Source organism: Centruroides sculpturatus, unplaced genomic scaffold, assembly GCF_000671375.1.
Source record: "Centruroides sculpturatus isolate CEXI.00-Female unplaced genomic scaffold, Cexi_2.0 scaffold1270, whole genome shotgun sequence".
Classification (NCBI taxonomy): Eukaryota; Metazoa; Arthropoda; class Arachnida; order Scorpiones; family Buthidae; genus Centruroides; species Centruroides sculpturatus.
The window spans coordinates 135234-150524 of record NW_019385410.1 but is presented as its reverse complement, the minus strand read 5'-3'; the positions used below and the strand labels follow the sequence as shown (position 1 = coordinate 150524).

The window sequence follows — 15291 nt, the reverse complement described above, 5'->3', positions numbered from 1 at the left end:
CTGGCTATTTCTCTCAAAGATCTTATTTTAGCTTTACCGAGTGCCTAGTAGGTAATTCGCAGATTACCTAGATAATCTGCAGATTACCTAGGTAATTTGAAAAATGGAATAATTTTCGCAACTTTAACGGATCACCCTAGTTAATCTGCAGATTAGCTAGGTAATGTACACATTAACGGATTTCGAGCTTTAGCGGTAACAGCTACAATTTGATCTTATGACACTATTGAATGAAAGGATATAAACACACGGAAAGTCCGAATTCGGATCCTCACATATTAATACTGTATTTATTGTTAGCTAGACCTCCACAGGACCGCCATCTTTGAAGCGAATTGAACATACGTTCGCCATGACACTTGAAGACAGAAAGCTGAGCACCTGCAAGAAATACTTAATACAGATACGATTGTTCATCACATATATACAATTTACAAAAATACACAATTTTTATGACTGTAATCTGCAGAACTGATAAATAATAAATGAAATAGTCGAAATTCTCTGAAAAATATTAAACTAATCTTTAATAGTAAATACCAGTAGTTAAATTATTATTCATATCTACTGAACATTTAGTCAAATTAAGGAATATAAAATACAAGAAATATATACAAGGCACTCCTCGACTTGTATATATATTTTCAAATGCAGTGACCCATCAATAAACGTAATTTATTGATTTTTAAAATAAACAAGTTTGGTGTATTTGGTGTATACCAACTGTATAAAAAGACGAATAATCTGCCAAGTGTTTAAAAGGAGTCACGTTATTGTGTCTGAATAAAGCAGACAGTATTTGTCTTACAGAAACACCACGAGAGCCTGATTATTTGATGTGATGGGTCAGGCATTCGAGATTCATCTTGCTGCTGCACACTTCACTCATCATAGGTATCATCAATTCGTTGTGTATCATAACCTGTTTTAGCCAAAGATATTCGCTTTAGTGGGCACTACTGGCTATCTCTAGATGCTGAGGGAAATCAAACTTCGTAGGAACCGCTGTTTCATGCAAATAGGTGTATCCGTTCTGTATGTAGAAAAAGTTAGGTTCAAAGTGCCTACTATTGCTTGGTTTCTTCGTAACTCCAATATTTGCTAAATTTGAATTACAGCATTAGTGGATAACGAAGTACATTTTCTGTGATCTGTAAAACTCTCATAAGTGTCGATTTAAACCTAGTTCAATACATTAAAAAAAAAATAATCAACATAAGGTAATAACGGACTTCTGAAGAAAGTTTAATGTTTCTCCAGAAAACTTTATTCGGAAAGAGTTACGAGATCTTTTGATCGCCAACTGATGATACAGTATCAGAGCAACTAGAACTTACCGATAACGTGATACCGAATCCTTTTTTATACCCACACAATTAAATGCACAGAAACTCAGTGGCATTCCTGTTATGCTCCTGTGACAATTCCTGGACACTCTAATCTAAATAAATAACAACTACGCCAGAAATAGCTACCATAAGTCAACACACAACAATCTGTCTACAACATATGTCTTAGACTGTCATGGCGGCACCTAGTTTCTTTGGAGCTAATTTCCACGTTAACTATTGTGAACCGCCGGGGAGGTCGGATCTCACATTCACTCCACGCTTTCTTTAAAATCGCACTTATGATAGTGTGATTTTAAACTTTTTGATTGTTTTGTCTAGATAGAGGTATGTTTACATAGATAAAAAGTTTTTTTCTCTCTCTCTTTGCAAAACAAAAGTCAAGTTTCTTTGGGTTATCAAGACGCCGCGTTAACCGCAATAAAAGAAAGTGATATGAAATTTAACACTATAGCTATACAATATAAATCCCGGCACGTGTCAAGCTCGCGACAATATTTATGGGTTGAGGTTGAAGGACGGGTGTCTTCGAACTGGTGATAGTTGATTGGTCAGTTGAAGTTTTTGTTGACCTACATACGAGGGTAACAGTTCAAAGTTCGAGAGGTTGAGTGTTCGTTACACAGTCTTTGGAAATTTCTTTGTTCTGGTGAGTTGGATAGTTCATTGGATGATGTTCACTGTGAGAACGTATGGATATTAATTTTGGAGGATGCTGGAATATTGTAGGAATGTCGAGACACGCTGTTGATGCTAGTAGGGTCGCTTTTCGATGCGTTGAGGTCCCAGGAAAGTTAGTTGATCGGCTGTAGCGTCACGTGGATCCGATGTCTTCGGTGAAGATGACGAAGTGGTACTGCTGCTTATATTCAAAAAACTAAAGGTTAGTAATGATTTAGTTGTTACAATTTGTCCTTGAGTTTGGACTAGAGGTATTTAGATGGATACATCACGCGTTGGTGTACTCTCTCTCGGTAATCTATCACTAATTAATGGAAAAATCTTGTGAAATCTTATAAACTAAAAGAGTTTAGGATAAGATTCTAACATTCGAATATATGTTATGATATTCTACGAATATACGAAAAGCTAATTTTCACGTAAGGGAAAAATATATAAAAAGGATTAAAATATATAGATATGGTTATATGACTGTTGTTGCGAGACAATTTCATACATATCAAAATGTTACAACTCATCTGCAGACCTAAGGTGAGGATGATCGACTAGAGGCGGGAGAAATAAGACGTGGAATACGACTACGAGTGTGTCGAGGCATAACCCATGGTTGATCCGCAACTGGCCCCTGACTTCGAAGTGCATAGGGAGGAGTAGTTTCTTGTTTTTCTTCCATGTCCGATTCGTGGACTTTGCTTTCGGGCTCAGTTTCCCCACTCTCACTTTCGCTTTTCGGTTCCGTTTGTTCTTCCGGTAGTGGAGGGGGTATAGAGTTCAAAATAAATTCGTCACAAGGGTCAGTAGAAATAATCTGTTGAGGTGCCGCTGTTAGTGGGTCTTGTTCCGGGGATTCTCTAGGTCGTTCGACAGTCATGTCCGTGTTATCACGTAGTATTCTAGGTCGTTTAAATTTTCTATGGGTTGTAGTTTTCCTTCTTGCGCTCCTTTTCGGTCGATTTCTTTTCCTTGCGACAGGAGTTAGTCGTTCACTTTGGAGGATGTCCGAAGAGTTTTGCTCTCCTTGATTGCGGTCTTTTCTCCTCCTCTTCTTTCGGCGCGGCCGTAGGGGTGTGCAAAAATGTATAGATTTCCGATTGGGGAGAATCACTTGTGCATTATCAAAGTCTAATGTTAATCGCGCTCCTTCAATGACATCTCGGCCTAAGATCCCGTCACACGGGGTGGTGACCTCGGCTCGTACAATAGCACACGGCATGCAAAGTTTCCTTCCCCGTAATTTAAGCGTGATTATCGCTGTTCCTATAGCGGTAGAGGGTTTCCCTAAGACGATTCCCAATTTCCGTCTAAGTCCAAATTTGATATAAGCTTTCCCTTTCAGTCTATTCGCTAAGTCATTTGAGATGAGCGTACGTTCCACTCTAGGGTCAACTTGCATTTTCACGGGGATATTATTAATATAGACTAAAATGACAGGATTAGGTCTTAAAACGGTTGTCGTTGATCCTATTCTGCCTTTCCACCTCGTCTCGTTCTCCTCTGTAGGATTTCCTTTAAGATAATATTGAGGTCGCAGTTCTCTGATACTATGTATATTGCCTTCCCATCTACCTCGATTCTGAAAATCGTTTCGTGGCCGTGTAGAGCGTTCGCTAGTTCGATTAATCGGTTGAGCGTATCGGCGATTATGGGAGTTCGAGCGATATTCGCTTCGCTGATATGTCGGATTATTATAACCTCCGCGATTATTTCGGTTCAACGTCGGACTTCTAACATTAATGGGGAGTGAGCCTTTAATCAAACTGTCCATTTTAGCTTTTAATTCTTCCATCGTAAGTGTTAATTGCTCCATATCAGCTCTAGAAGTGGTAGAGTCTGTAGTACTTTGATTTTCCCGGACCGTTCGCATGATCCCGCGCGGCTGTGCGGTAAGTTCTTCGATTGTCTCCTCACTTATTGCTGCCTTCAAGGCGTCATCAAACGTTTTAGGTTCGCGGCTCATAGTTCTTTGTCTAATGTGTATATCTATTCCGCTTAAAAATTGTGCCTTTAATCTTTCATCTAATTCTTTATCTTGAATTCTTTGGATTAGAGCGACTTCCGCGTCATTTGCACCTGGTTCTACTGTGACTTCGATCTCCGTTGCTAAAGCTTGTAACCTAGCAGCATATGTCTGCACGTCTTCGCCTCTTTTTTGCACACAAGTATAAAATCTGCTTAATCTAAACGAAAATGGTTCAAGCGCGAAGCGCTGTATCATAATACGCTTGAATTCGTCAAAATCATCTATCTCTTTAATTCTCCGATCTTTTCTCACGAATTCCCTAGCTATTCCCGTCAATTTAAGCTTCGCTACGGCTAACATTTGAGCCTTCGACCAGGCCGCTACTTTTGTAACATCCGCCAACGAATCGAAAAAATCGGTTACTCTTGGACCTCCCGCCTCTCCCGAAAATACGGGTAATAAAGGTACTATTCCGCCTAAACCACCTAACGTAAGAGGGCTCGGTGCCGGATTAGGATTAGGATTAGGATTTGGGTTGCCTGGGCCAGCAGCAGGTTGAGGTTGGGGATCCGCCATTTTTCCCTACTAATATATCTACTTCCTATACTACTTTAACTATTAACCTAATTCGAAGGTCCCTGATTCGACTCGAAACCACCGTTTACTCGGATATAGCCTTTTTCACCTTATCGAAAGTCTGAGGAAGTCGAGACCCCACTCCTGAAAAACCAATTATGTGAACCGCCGGGGAGGTCGGATCTCACACTATTATCCGATTCGGCGTGTACTAGTTGTATGTTGTTGATCGAGACGTAAAGGCATTAATCTGCCATCCTGGGAGACCATAGTTCCGGTCCGAAATATTTTAGAATGAGCTATTTTGGATAAAGCCACTAAACACTGATAGTTGGTCACGGGTTTGCAACGGACTGACCAGCGGATTGACTATATGGAGTTTTCTGGGTTTTATTGACATGTCTAACATTTAAATAGGGTCAGTTTCCTATAAGTCCTGCCAGGAGGCATCCCCACTTGACTGATCGTTCTTCTGTTCTGATCAGATAAACCAATTAATTAATTTCGAATATGTAAGACTCATCCCTTACTATCCCACCGTTCCCTACTATGGACCTGGCCAAACATATGATGAATATAATTGAAAATGTCCTCTTAGTACCATCTGGGAGGAAAGATTAAATAAAAAATTACTTCAGTAAAAGCTATAAGTTGCACAAATAACTTCTAATACTATCAAATAATGGCATTTCACATCAACTCAGCCAATAATTATCCAAAACCAGTTTAATTTTATGTGAAATTTTAACAAGTAAATAATTTTCTTAAGGTTTTTTTCTGATTGTTTTAGATTCTCTAAATCTCTTAGTCCTTAAGTTTATTTACGATTTTAGACGTTATTTATCTATCAATAATTTGGCATTTTGTGCCTAAAGCTAAGACATATCCGAAATTAAATCTTAGAGGGTCGATTTTCAATTCGTTAAATAAACTTAGATAACATAAAAATTTAATAAAATTGAAAATTAATTGTAAAAGAGATAATGAGTCTTGTTAGCAATACAAGCCTTGTTTGCTCCCTATCACAACTTCTCTAGATGCGTTCCTAGCCTAAAAATTAATATAAATTCCTTTCATTAGGAACCAGTTCATCTTTAAAACTTCATTTATAAGTTATCTTTATATGCTGCGATCTTAATTATTTAATATTGATTTTGTATACAGTCTTTACGGTTTATTTATATGTTATGTATACAATATTTGCATATAAGGTGTATAAGGATTTTTCTAAATTTGTTACAAAATACAGTAAAACCTCTAAATTAAAATATGTTTAGTCAAATTCAATTTAAAAATTGGAAAATATTATTCTATCACCCTGTAAGTAACTCTTATGAGGGTACGTGCATAAGATAAAGGATTAATTTATAAATTTAGACGTATCTTTAATTTGATACTCTGGTGTTATTTTAAGTTATTCTAACGAGAAAATTATTTAAACACAATCATAAGAAAATAGCTAAGAAAGAAAGGAATTAAGTCATTGCTATTTTCGACAGACATTAATTAATACAAACTAGCAGGAAGTCCAAACAAGAAAAATTTCCAATCAAGAATTATTAAATATTCAAATAGAAGGGAATTCCAACTGATCCCATCTCGCTAACAGGGATTAATTGCACTTACCGAGAAGACAATCTGACTTCCTACTTAGACGATGGCTTTGTATATAAAGAATCTAGTCCTCTATCGGGCCATTGTTCATTTCCTCTTGCCATCTATTCAGGTAAGAAAGATCATTTCTTTATAATTCTCATTATATATATATTATTCTATTAAACACATTAAAAAAAATCGTATCCATTTTTTAAAATTTTAAATCAACATTCTTCTCAATTTAAACAAATGTTTTAATTAATTTTAATTATTTTTTTAAGCTTGGAAAGACATTTATAAATTTACTTTTTATACAGGATATAGAAAACCATAGCTTTTATAAGAAATTTTTTCTCAATGAATAATCTTAATGCTTTGACATCTTTTGCACTCTTCTTAAATGTTTTTCTATCGTTGAATTCGGGTAAAATTTGTTTATTTTTTTAAAAAAAATTATTTTAAAGTTATTTTTAATGTTAAATTATTCTTATAATAAGTTTTTAAATTTTGCTCTCTCATCAGCACTCTCTGAAGATAGCATAGCACTTGTTTCTTCAAACTGGAAGGAAAGTATGGATAAACGAAACAGTAAGATATATTTTTAATAAATTAATATTAAGAAAAATGTTTTTAAATGTATCTATAAATGATTTAAATTATACAACTTATTTATTTTTAAATATTTAATACAGCTTGGTGGACTAAGAAGTCAGTTCCTGAAGAAGAACTTCAATGTATTTTTAATTATCTTTTATGCATAATTTATTACTTTACATACTAATTTTAATTGTTAATTTTTTTTATTTTAGAAGTGTTTAAATAATTAATAATACAAATATATTAATGATTTATTTAATTTTTCTCTAGTAGACATAACTGATAAGGAAAGTTCTCTGTACATAACTGTTCTTTCATCAGTAGGTAAGTGCTGTTTTCTAATAAGTGTGGAAATATTAATATTGTATTTTTACTCTGTAATTATTTATTTTAGGTTGTTACATTAATTCTTGCATACCTTCTTTCCTTCAATGTTGTCACTCGGCCGAAATTAAACAAAACTTTCTTCGTTGTAAGCAATTGCATCGTAGGTGTATTATGAATTGCTTCAAGGAATGAGAAGAAAAATGTTTTCCTTTTTTTCTTTCTTTTTTTCCATTTATTTTCATGGAAAAATTTTTTTATTAAAAATAATATAATGCATTTATTATTATCATAATTATAAAATTTTACGTTTAATTAAAGTAAATTTTGTAATAATTTATTAATTAAAATGAATTAAATTTATAAATATTCGCTGATTTTTATAAATGTTGTTAATTATATAATAATAGAATAATAAATTAATCTCTTAATATTCAATAAATAAGATTAAATTCTGACTTTAGAATATAAAAAAAACATGTAAATGTATATATATATATATTTCATTTTATCAATTAGATAAATGTAAATTGTATTAATTTTTAAATGCAATATTTATTTAAAACTTTAAAATGTATTTAATTTTTAATATTTAAATTAATTTAAAAATAATTGTTTTTATTAAAAAATGTCGCTTCAGTAAAACTTAAAAATGCATGTAAAAATGATTCTTTATTTAAATTTTAATTCTTAATAAAAGTTCTATTAAAATAGTAAATATTTTTTTGTGATTTTTTTATTAATTTCTTTATTAAATAAACTTAAAATTTTATATAAAAATTCGCTAAAATTATTTATAAAATTCAAATAGTAACAACAATACACAACAGATGTCGTTATGTTTTTACCCCTTGTACTGTACCATTTCAAAATATCGATAAAAATATTCCGTTATTAATATTTTATAGAAGATTTTTCTATTAAATATTCATCGTAAAATTTTATGGCGACACGTTTAAAAAATATAATTTAATTTCTTTGTGAAAGAAAAACATTACCTTTACTTTTTTTGAATAAAATGAGTTCAAAATTTTGGTTATAATGTATAATTTGATAAACAAATATATTTAAAAATTGATATATAATATCGCTTTATTTGAATATGTATAATTTGTTAAATAAATAAATAAATTTAATAAAATTTGTAACTTGTCATTAACAGCATGTAATCCTATCACGTTGCCTTTACTAGAAAGACAACCATTCATTCTTATTTATATTTTATTTGAAACAAAATAGACTCTTCATCCCTATCCATATTTTCTTAGAGGAAGAGTTTTTATTCGTCTTTATCTATATTTTACTTTTAAAAAGATATCTTGCTTATCTCTATCCATATTTTACTTGGAGAAGAGATCCTCCTCATCCATAAAAAAGGCTACATTCCAATTTTCAATGGGGAAAGATCACTTTTGACTCTAGAAGACCTTAAAATATATCATACATGGACAACACGTCCAACTTCTTTTAAATGCCAGGAAGAAGCTGTTCCATCTCCATCAAGGTTCCTTTTCCTCCAACGAGAGGAAATTGGAATGACGTGAAAACTTTTCCATACGAAAGACAAATTATATTAAGAAATTACTTTAATAAATAAATACATAAAATAACGAATTTTAATAAGAAAGTAGATAAATTAATGAAAACAAGGTCTGGCATCGATTATCAATTTAGGAAAAAGGAAGAAAAAAAAGTGAATAAGTCAACTAAACACTTCCAGTTTCTGAACAGAAATTAAATTGTTTAATTAGCCAGCCGAATTACTTCCTTAATCTTCATTTTATCTGTCTATTGATTCAACTAATTTTCTTCATTAACAGATCAACATAATTTTATTCACGTCAAAATGAATGAAATAGTTCATAAATTGCTCACGAGATAGCAGTGCACTCAACTTAACCGACTTTATTTTAACAAATCAGGAACTAACAGGTGGTTATAACCGGCGAATGGTTCTCTCTAACTGTATTTATTAAGGGTAACAATGTTTGTGGGCTTCTCTGCACCACACCAAGCTACGGATCACAACATCCTCTGACTCAATCAACTTGGCTAAATGGCAGATTCGTTGCCTCCTAACTCCTAATATGACACTGGTTTGAGAGGTGAGTAATAAAGTTTCTCCTTTTAACAACTTTCTTAATATTATATTATTAAAAAGTTTCAAAATGCAAAAAGAATTTGCCATTTTAATCATTTAAGATTTGAAAATATTAAAAATTTGCTTGTATAAAAACACGAGAAAAATATATTTCTAACATCATCTTTTATCAAAACACAACTTCTAATTTCTATCAACCTCCAAATTATAATAAATTCTAATAAAATTCTCCAAAAAAGAAAAAATATATACTTAAAAATGTAAGTTTACTTCACGATATTCTTCCATTGAGTATTTTAAAATCTACTTTACATTAAAATATTTTAATAAAAACTGTTAAAAGCTTGTGTTTTTTCGAGGGAAATTTAAGTCATAAAAGAAGCATTAAATATAAAATCATAAATTATACTTATCGAGGTTTTCATAAAATTCAGTATAACTTAATAGACTTATTGCCCTGGGCATGACACGAAACTCGAGACGAAACACTTTTACGACTTATATTAGACGAGATTTTAAAAAATAAATAAAATATATTTCGTTTTACAATATTAAAAAAATTATAATATTTATAGGAAATTTTATTTGTGAATTAGTATTAGAAGATTTTGCATTAGATTAAAAGATAGGATAACACTAATTTTCCTGTTGAAGGGAGAAGTAAACAGATAAAAATATATAATAAGGAATTAAACTTTCTTCTTATATTGGTCAGAATATAATTCATTTATATATGTTTATTAATTTAATTTATATATATTTTTTAAAATTCTCACGAGAAAATCTCATTAATAAACTCTTTCGTATAATGAAGAGCTATTTTATCTCTTTAATAGAAGACCGTAATATTTATATTTCTCTAAATAAATACATTAAAATGAACAAAAATATAACATTTTCTCGATTCTATAATCAATTTTTAAGCTAATTTCGATAAATTCTTAACAAAAACTTTAAACTTTTCATCATTGTTATTCAATTACAATGGTGTTTAGATCCGTAAAACCTTAACATCTTGCGTATGAATTGACTTCTAAGCATCATCTTAATATTTAGCTAGATATTCAGACTAATTTTGTAAGTGTTAAATCTGTAGAATATTCAAAAGACAGTGCATTTCTATAGGAATATATAATCTATGTTGATGTTGTTGTTCATCGTCGCATGTCGCTTTTAATGAACAATTTGCGTGATATCAGATGAGATGTGCCATCGTAGTTGATGTGTCCACTAATATACATCGTAGCCACTCTCGTTTTACACCCACTGATACAGACACGTTAGAACTATTGGTTTGGGAGTTAGTTAATTAGATCAGGAATTTGGCTTAAGTCTGTTAGCTTCCACCATTAACTTAGCACACACAGACATACGTACGCACCCAATCGTACTATATTTCTCGTTCCGGCATTTATAGCAACATTTGGATAACGTAAACAACACATAGTTAGTGTAGCAGCATCGTCACGTCATATTGCGTTTGACTTCCACCTTATTTATTGTAAAACGTTACAAATAAATGAGGATGAGTAATAATAATTGCTAGTTTATCTTTATAAAAAAAAATATAGTAATTTTAATTTTATTACTTCAGCATAAAATAATAATAATAAATCAAAATTAATCTAGATAAAAGCTAACTGCTAAAAAAATGGAAACATAAATAAATCTTGTTTATAAGCCTTTTTAATAAATTTCTACTCAATTTTTTTAATATTATATAATATAAATCGAGCTAAATATTTTAAAATCTAATATATTTATTATAATATTTAAATCATATTTATTTAAGCCGTTTATAAAATTCGTGTTTCCATTTAAATTTACATAAAAATAAACATTTTGTAATGATGTTTTCCAGTTTATTTTAATAATAAACATCAAATTTATACGATTTTTCAAATTAAATTTTACATTAATCAAACAAAATTTATTTACAGAATTTCTTAAATTGATAAATATGTAAATACAGTGAAACCTGTACAAAACGGAAACTTGCAAAACCGGAAAACATATACTGTACAGTCGACCCTCCATAACACTGTTGATAATTCCGTTTTATATGAATTTCATGTTTTACGAGTCACTTAGATTTTACAAATACGTGAGCCGTTCACAGCCAGGCACACGTATTTGTAAAATCTAAGTGACTCGTACAAGGTGGAATTCATATAAAACGGAATTATCAACAGTGTTGTAGGGAGGTCGACTGTATTCGGTACCTTATGATTCCGGCTTACACATGTTTAACTGTATAAATTTTAATTAGTGTGTAAATTCTTCATCTTTTATAGACTAAAAACATTTTAAAATTTGCATATATATATATGAATTATGATATATATTCATAATGTACGAACAGGATAATCTCTTGATCATCTAGACTTAAACCATTTATAAGTGACTTTTTGATCAAATTACCCATTTTTTTAAACTTAATATTACTAAAAATTATATATTATTTTAATAATTTTATTGTTTTATAATAATATATTTGGCATGAATTAATTTGCCGTAACTGTGAAGTAACTGTACACCGTTCAACTTTGTTAAATAAAATAATTATAGAAGAGAGAAGCGATGATAAAATTTAAAAAAAAAATGGTTTTTATAAAATTACAGGAGTGTTTTCTGCAATAAATTTTAACGAAGATTGGTTGGAAATATAATTATTTTAATGATGATTGGTAAAGAAGTACACTCGTCGCTGCTCTCGAAATATTTTAGACATTATTTTCTCATTAAGTTGGCAAAGGATGCTTACGTTAATGATACAGGTTTTTATTAATTGTGTTCCTCTCATCGTTTAGTATTAATACACTTATTAAACAATTGCATAACAATTGTATAATTTTAAAAACATTTTAAATTTTCAAGAAAGTATAACGTTTAAGAAATATTAATGTATATTTATGTTAATTCAATGCCAAAAAAAACACTAGTTTATTTGCCAAAATAATGTAAATTTCTGTGAGTTTTGAGTATTAAATTATCAATTTTTCATTCGTAAAATGTATAAATGTCGTATAAACTTTAGGAAATTTTAGGGAGAAAAAAAAGTAAAATTTTAAATATATAAAGGTTTAATCATATAATTTCCACTCAATTATATTAATTTAAATATATATATTTTAAAAAAAAATTAAAACACGTTTTTAGAAAATTATATAAATTAAAAAAGCGACTAACAACAAATTAATTATCCTTTAAAGTATTTCATAATGTTTAATTTAAAGTAATTAGTTGGAATTTTCATATAATTTAGTTGTTTTCTTGATAATTTCCTATCTAAACTATTAAATAGATTTTAATCTTGTTATGCATTTTAAACTGACGTGGGTTAAATACCAAAGTACATAGAGCAGATACTAGATTCGAGTCAATTTGTAACCAAGGGATGTTATCTATCTTAACACCCATCAGTTACTAGATAGAAAAGATGAGGAGAATCGCAAAAATGACATCTCTCATCCATCAATGCAAGAAAATAAAAAATTAGACTCGCAATGCTTTTATCTCTTAAAAGAAGAAAGGGGGAAAAATTTCCACAGAAGCGTTTAATATTATAAATTCACTCTACATTTGCTGCAGCTAAATGACATTACCAAATTGTTTTAGTAAAAAATAAATAAATAAAATATATATATATATATATAAAATTAATTATTTTGTAAGGGTGCAGAGTTGATAAATCTTCTTTGGAAGGAAGCGACTTCTATTAAGTCGAAGGAATCTTTACAAAAAAACGGATTGAAGTGATAAATAATACATAACTTTGATGATTGTACCTTGATTCAGGATGTTCGTTAAGTTCATTCTTGTTGAAATTGCTGCTTTTTCACGACACGAATCTTCACCTCATACATTTCTTCATATTTTCTAGCCGTACAAAAATAATTACAGCGTTAGCATTACGATAATGAGAGAAATAATTATTGTTTATTATATTAATTTACTGGATATATATTTTTTTTATTCACTAGAAATTAAGCAGGATCGTTAAAAGAAGTAAAGTTATGTGACAAAGCAATGAAAAATGGCGTTTAACATCATCTTAAGTAGTTCTTAACTTCATCCTGAATGGCTTATTGTTGCTAATTAGATGTTTTATTAAGAAACAAGTCTTCATTTCTTAATTTGAGATGATAATGATTAAAAATTGATAGATTTATTTATTACAATTTTGTTTTTGAATTNTAAGTTATCTTTATATGCTGCGATCTTAATTATTTAATATTGATTTTGTATACAGTCTTTACGGTTTATTTATATGTTATGTATACAATATTTGCATATAAGGTGTATAAGGATTTTTCTAAATTTGTTACAAAATACAGTAAAACCTCTAAATTAAAATATGTTTAGTCAAATTCAATTTAAAAATTGGAAAATATTATTCTATCACCCTGTAAGTAACTCTTATGAGGGTACGTGCATAAGATAAAGGATTAATTTATAAATTTAGACGTATCTTTAATTTGTTACTCTGGTGTTATTTTAAGTTATTCTAACGAGAAAATTATTTAAACACAATCATAAGAAAATAGCTAAGAAAGAAAGGAATTAAGTCATTGCTATTTTCGACAGACATTAATTAATACAAACTAGCAGGAAGTCCAAACAAGAAAAATTTCCAATCAAGAATTATTAAATATTCAAATAGAAGGGAATTCCAACTGATCCCATCTCGCTAACAGGGATTAATTGCACTTACCGAGAAGACAATCTGACTTCCTACTTAGACGATGGCTTTGTATATAAAGAATCTAGTCCTCTATCGGGCCATTGTTCATTTCCTCTTGCCATCTATTCAGGTAAGAAAGATCATTTCTTTATAATTCTCATTATATATATATTATTCTATTAAACACATTAAAAAAAATTGTATCCATTTTTTAAAATTTTAAATCAACATTCTTCTCAATTTAAACAAATGTTTTAATTAATTTTAATTATTTTTTTAAGCTTGGAAAGACATTTATAAATTTACTTTTTATACAGGATATAGAAAACCATAGCTTTTATAAGAAATTTTTTCTCAATGAATAATCTTAATGCTTTGACATCTTTTGCACTCTTCTTAAATGTTTTTCTATCGTTGAATTCGGGTAAAATTTGTTTATTTTTTTAAAAAAAATTATTTTAAAGTTATTTTTAATGTTAAATTATTCTTATAATAAGTTTTTAAATTTTGCTCTCTCATCAGCACTCTCTGAAGATAGCATAGCACTTGTTTCTTCAAACTGGAAGGAAAGTATGGATAAACGAAACAGTAAGATATATTTTTAATAAATTAATATTAAGAAAAATGTTTTTAAATGTATCTATAAATGATTTAAATTATACAACTTATTTATTTTTAAATATTTAATACAGCTTGGTGGACTAAGAAGTCAGTTCCTGAAGAAGAACTTCAATGTATTTTTAATTATCTTTTATGCATAATTTATTACTTTACATACTAATTTTAATTGTTAATTTTTTTTATTTTAGAAGTGTTTAAATAATTAATAATACAAATATATTAATGATTTATTTAATTTTTCTCTAGTAGACATAACTGATAAGGAAAGTTCTCTGTACATAACTGTTCTTTCATCAGTAGGTAAGTGCTGTTTTCTAATAAGTGTGGAAATATTAATATTGTATTTTTACTCTGTAATTATTTATTTTAGGTTGTTACATTAATTCTTGCATACCTTCTTTCCTTCAATGTTGTCACTCGGCCGAAATTAAACAAAACTTTCTTCGTTGTAAGCAATTGCATCGTAGGTGTATTATGAATTGCTTCAAGGAATGAGAAGAAAAATGTTTTCCTTTTTTTCTTTCTTTTTTTCCATTTATTTTCATGGAAAAATTTTTTTATTAAAAATAATATAATGCATTTATTATTATCATAATTATAAAATTTTACGTTTAATTAAAGTAAATTTTGTAATAATTTATTAATTAAAATGAATTAAATTTATAAATATTCGCTGATTTTTATAAATGTTGTTAATTATATAATAATAGAATAATAAATTAATCTCTTAATATTCAATAAATAAGATTAAATTCTGACTTTAGAATATAAAAAAAACATGTAAATGTATATATATATATAT

At 29.4% G+C, this 15291-nt stretch overlaps 2 protein-coding genes across 6 annotated transcripts; both read left to right on the top strand.

Moving 5' to 3' along the window:
* Positions 1–1837: 1837 nt before the first annotated feature.
* LOC111638670 lies at positions 1838–7324 on the top strand. 5 transcript variants are annotated; one of them, XM_023384416.1, is made up of 8 exons: positions 1983–1998; positions 2079–2232; positions 6066–6292; positions 6480–6586; positions 6685–6750; positions 6855–6896; positions 7030–7083; positions 7154–7324. In XM_023384416.1, the coding sequence occupies exons 4-8, from the start codon at positions 6520–6522 to the stop codon at positions 7276–7278; spliced, it is 354 nt and encodes a 117-aa protein (XP_023240184.1). In that variant the 5' UTR covers positions 1983–1998; positions 2079–2232; positions 6066–6292; positions 6480–6519; the 3' UTR covers positions 7279–7324. The 5 variants fall into 5 exon arrangements, with proteins under 5 accessions (XP_023240182.1, XP_023240183.1, XP_023240185.1 ...); XM_023384414.1 differs by having other exon boundaries at positions 1838–2232; XM_023384415.1 differs by lacking the exon at positions 6066–6292 and having other exon boundaries at positions 1838–2232.
* Positions 7325–10383: 3059 nt separating this feature from the next.
* LOC111638659 lies at positions 10384–15030 on the top strand. The gene is made up of 6 exons (XM_023384407.1): positions 10384–10476; positions 13848–13998; positions 14391–14456; positions 14561–14602; positions 14736–14789; positions 14860–15030. The coding sequence occupies exons 1-6, from the start codon at positions 10384–10386 to the stop codon at positions 14982–14984; spliced, it is 531 nt and encodes a 176-aa protein (XP_023240175.1). The 3' UTR covers positions 14985–15030.
* Positions 15031–15291: the final 261 nt, after the last annotated feature.

Bases quoted from the DNA above. Each gene is read 5' to 3' on its own strand.
- LOC111638670 (XM_023384415.1), top strand. From the start codon at position 6,520: ATGAATAATCTTAATGCTTTGACATCTTTTGCACTCTTCTTAAATGTT. The intron at 6,587-6,684 runs GTAAAATTTGTT...CTCTCTCATCAG, and splicing joins TTTTCTATCGTTGAATTCGG to CACTCTCTGAAGATAGCATA. The intron at 6,897-7,029 runs GTATTTTTAATT...ATTTTTCTCTAG, and splicing joins TCCTGAAGAAGAACTTCAAT to TAGACATAACTGATAAGGAA.
- LOC111638659 (XM_023384407.1), top strand. From the start codon at position 10,384: ATGAGATGTGCCATCGTAGTTGATGTGTCCACTAATATACATCGTAGC. The intron at 10,477-13,847 runs GTTTGGGAGTTA...ATATTCAAATAG, and splicing joins CAGACACGTTAGAACTATTG to AAGGGAATTCCAACTGATCC. The intron at 14,457-14,560 runs GTAAGATATATT...TATTTAATACAG, and splicing joins AAGTATGGATAAACGAAACA to CTTGGTGGACTAAGAAGTCA.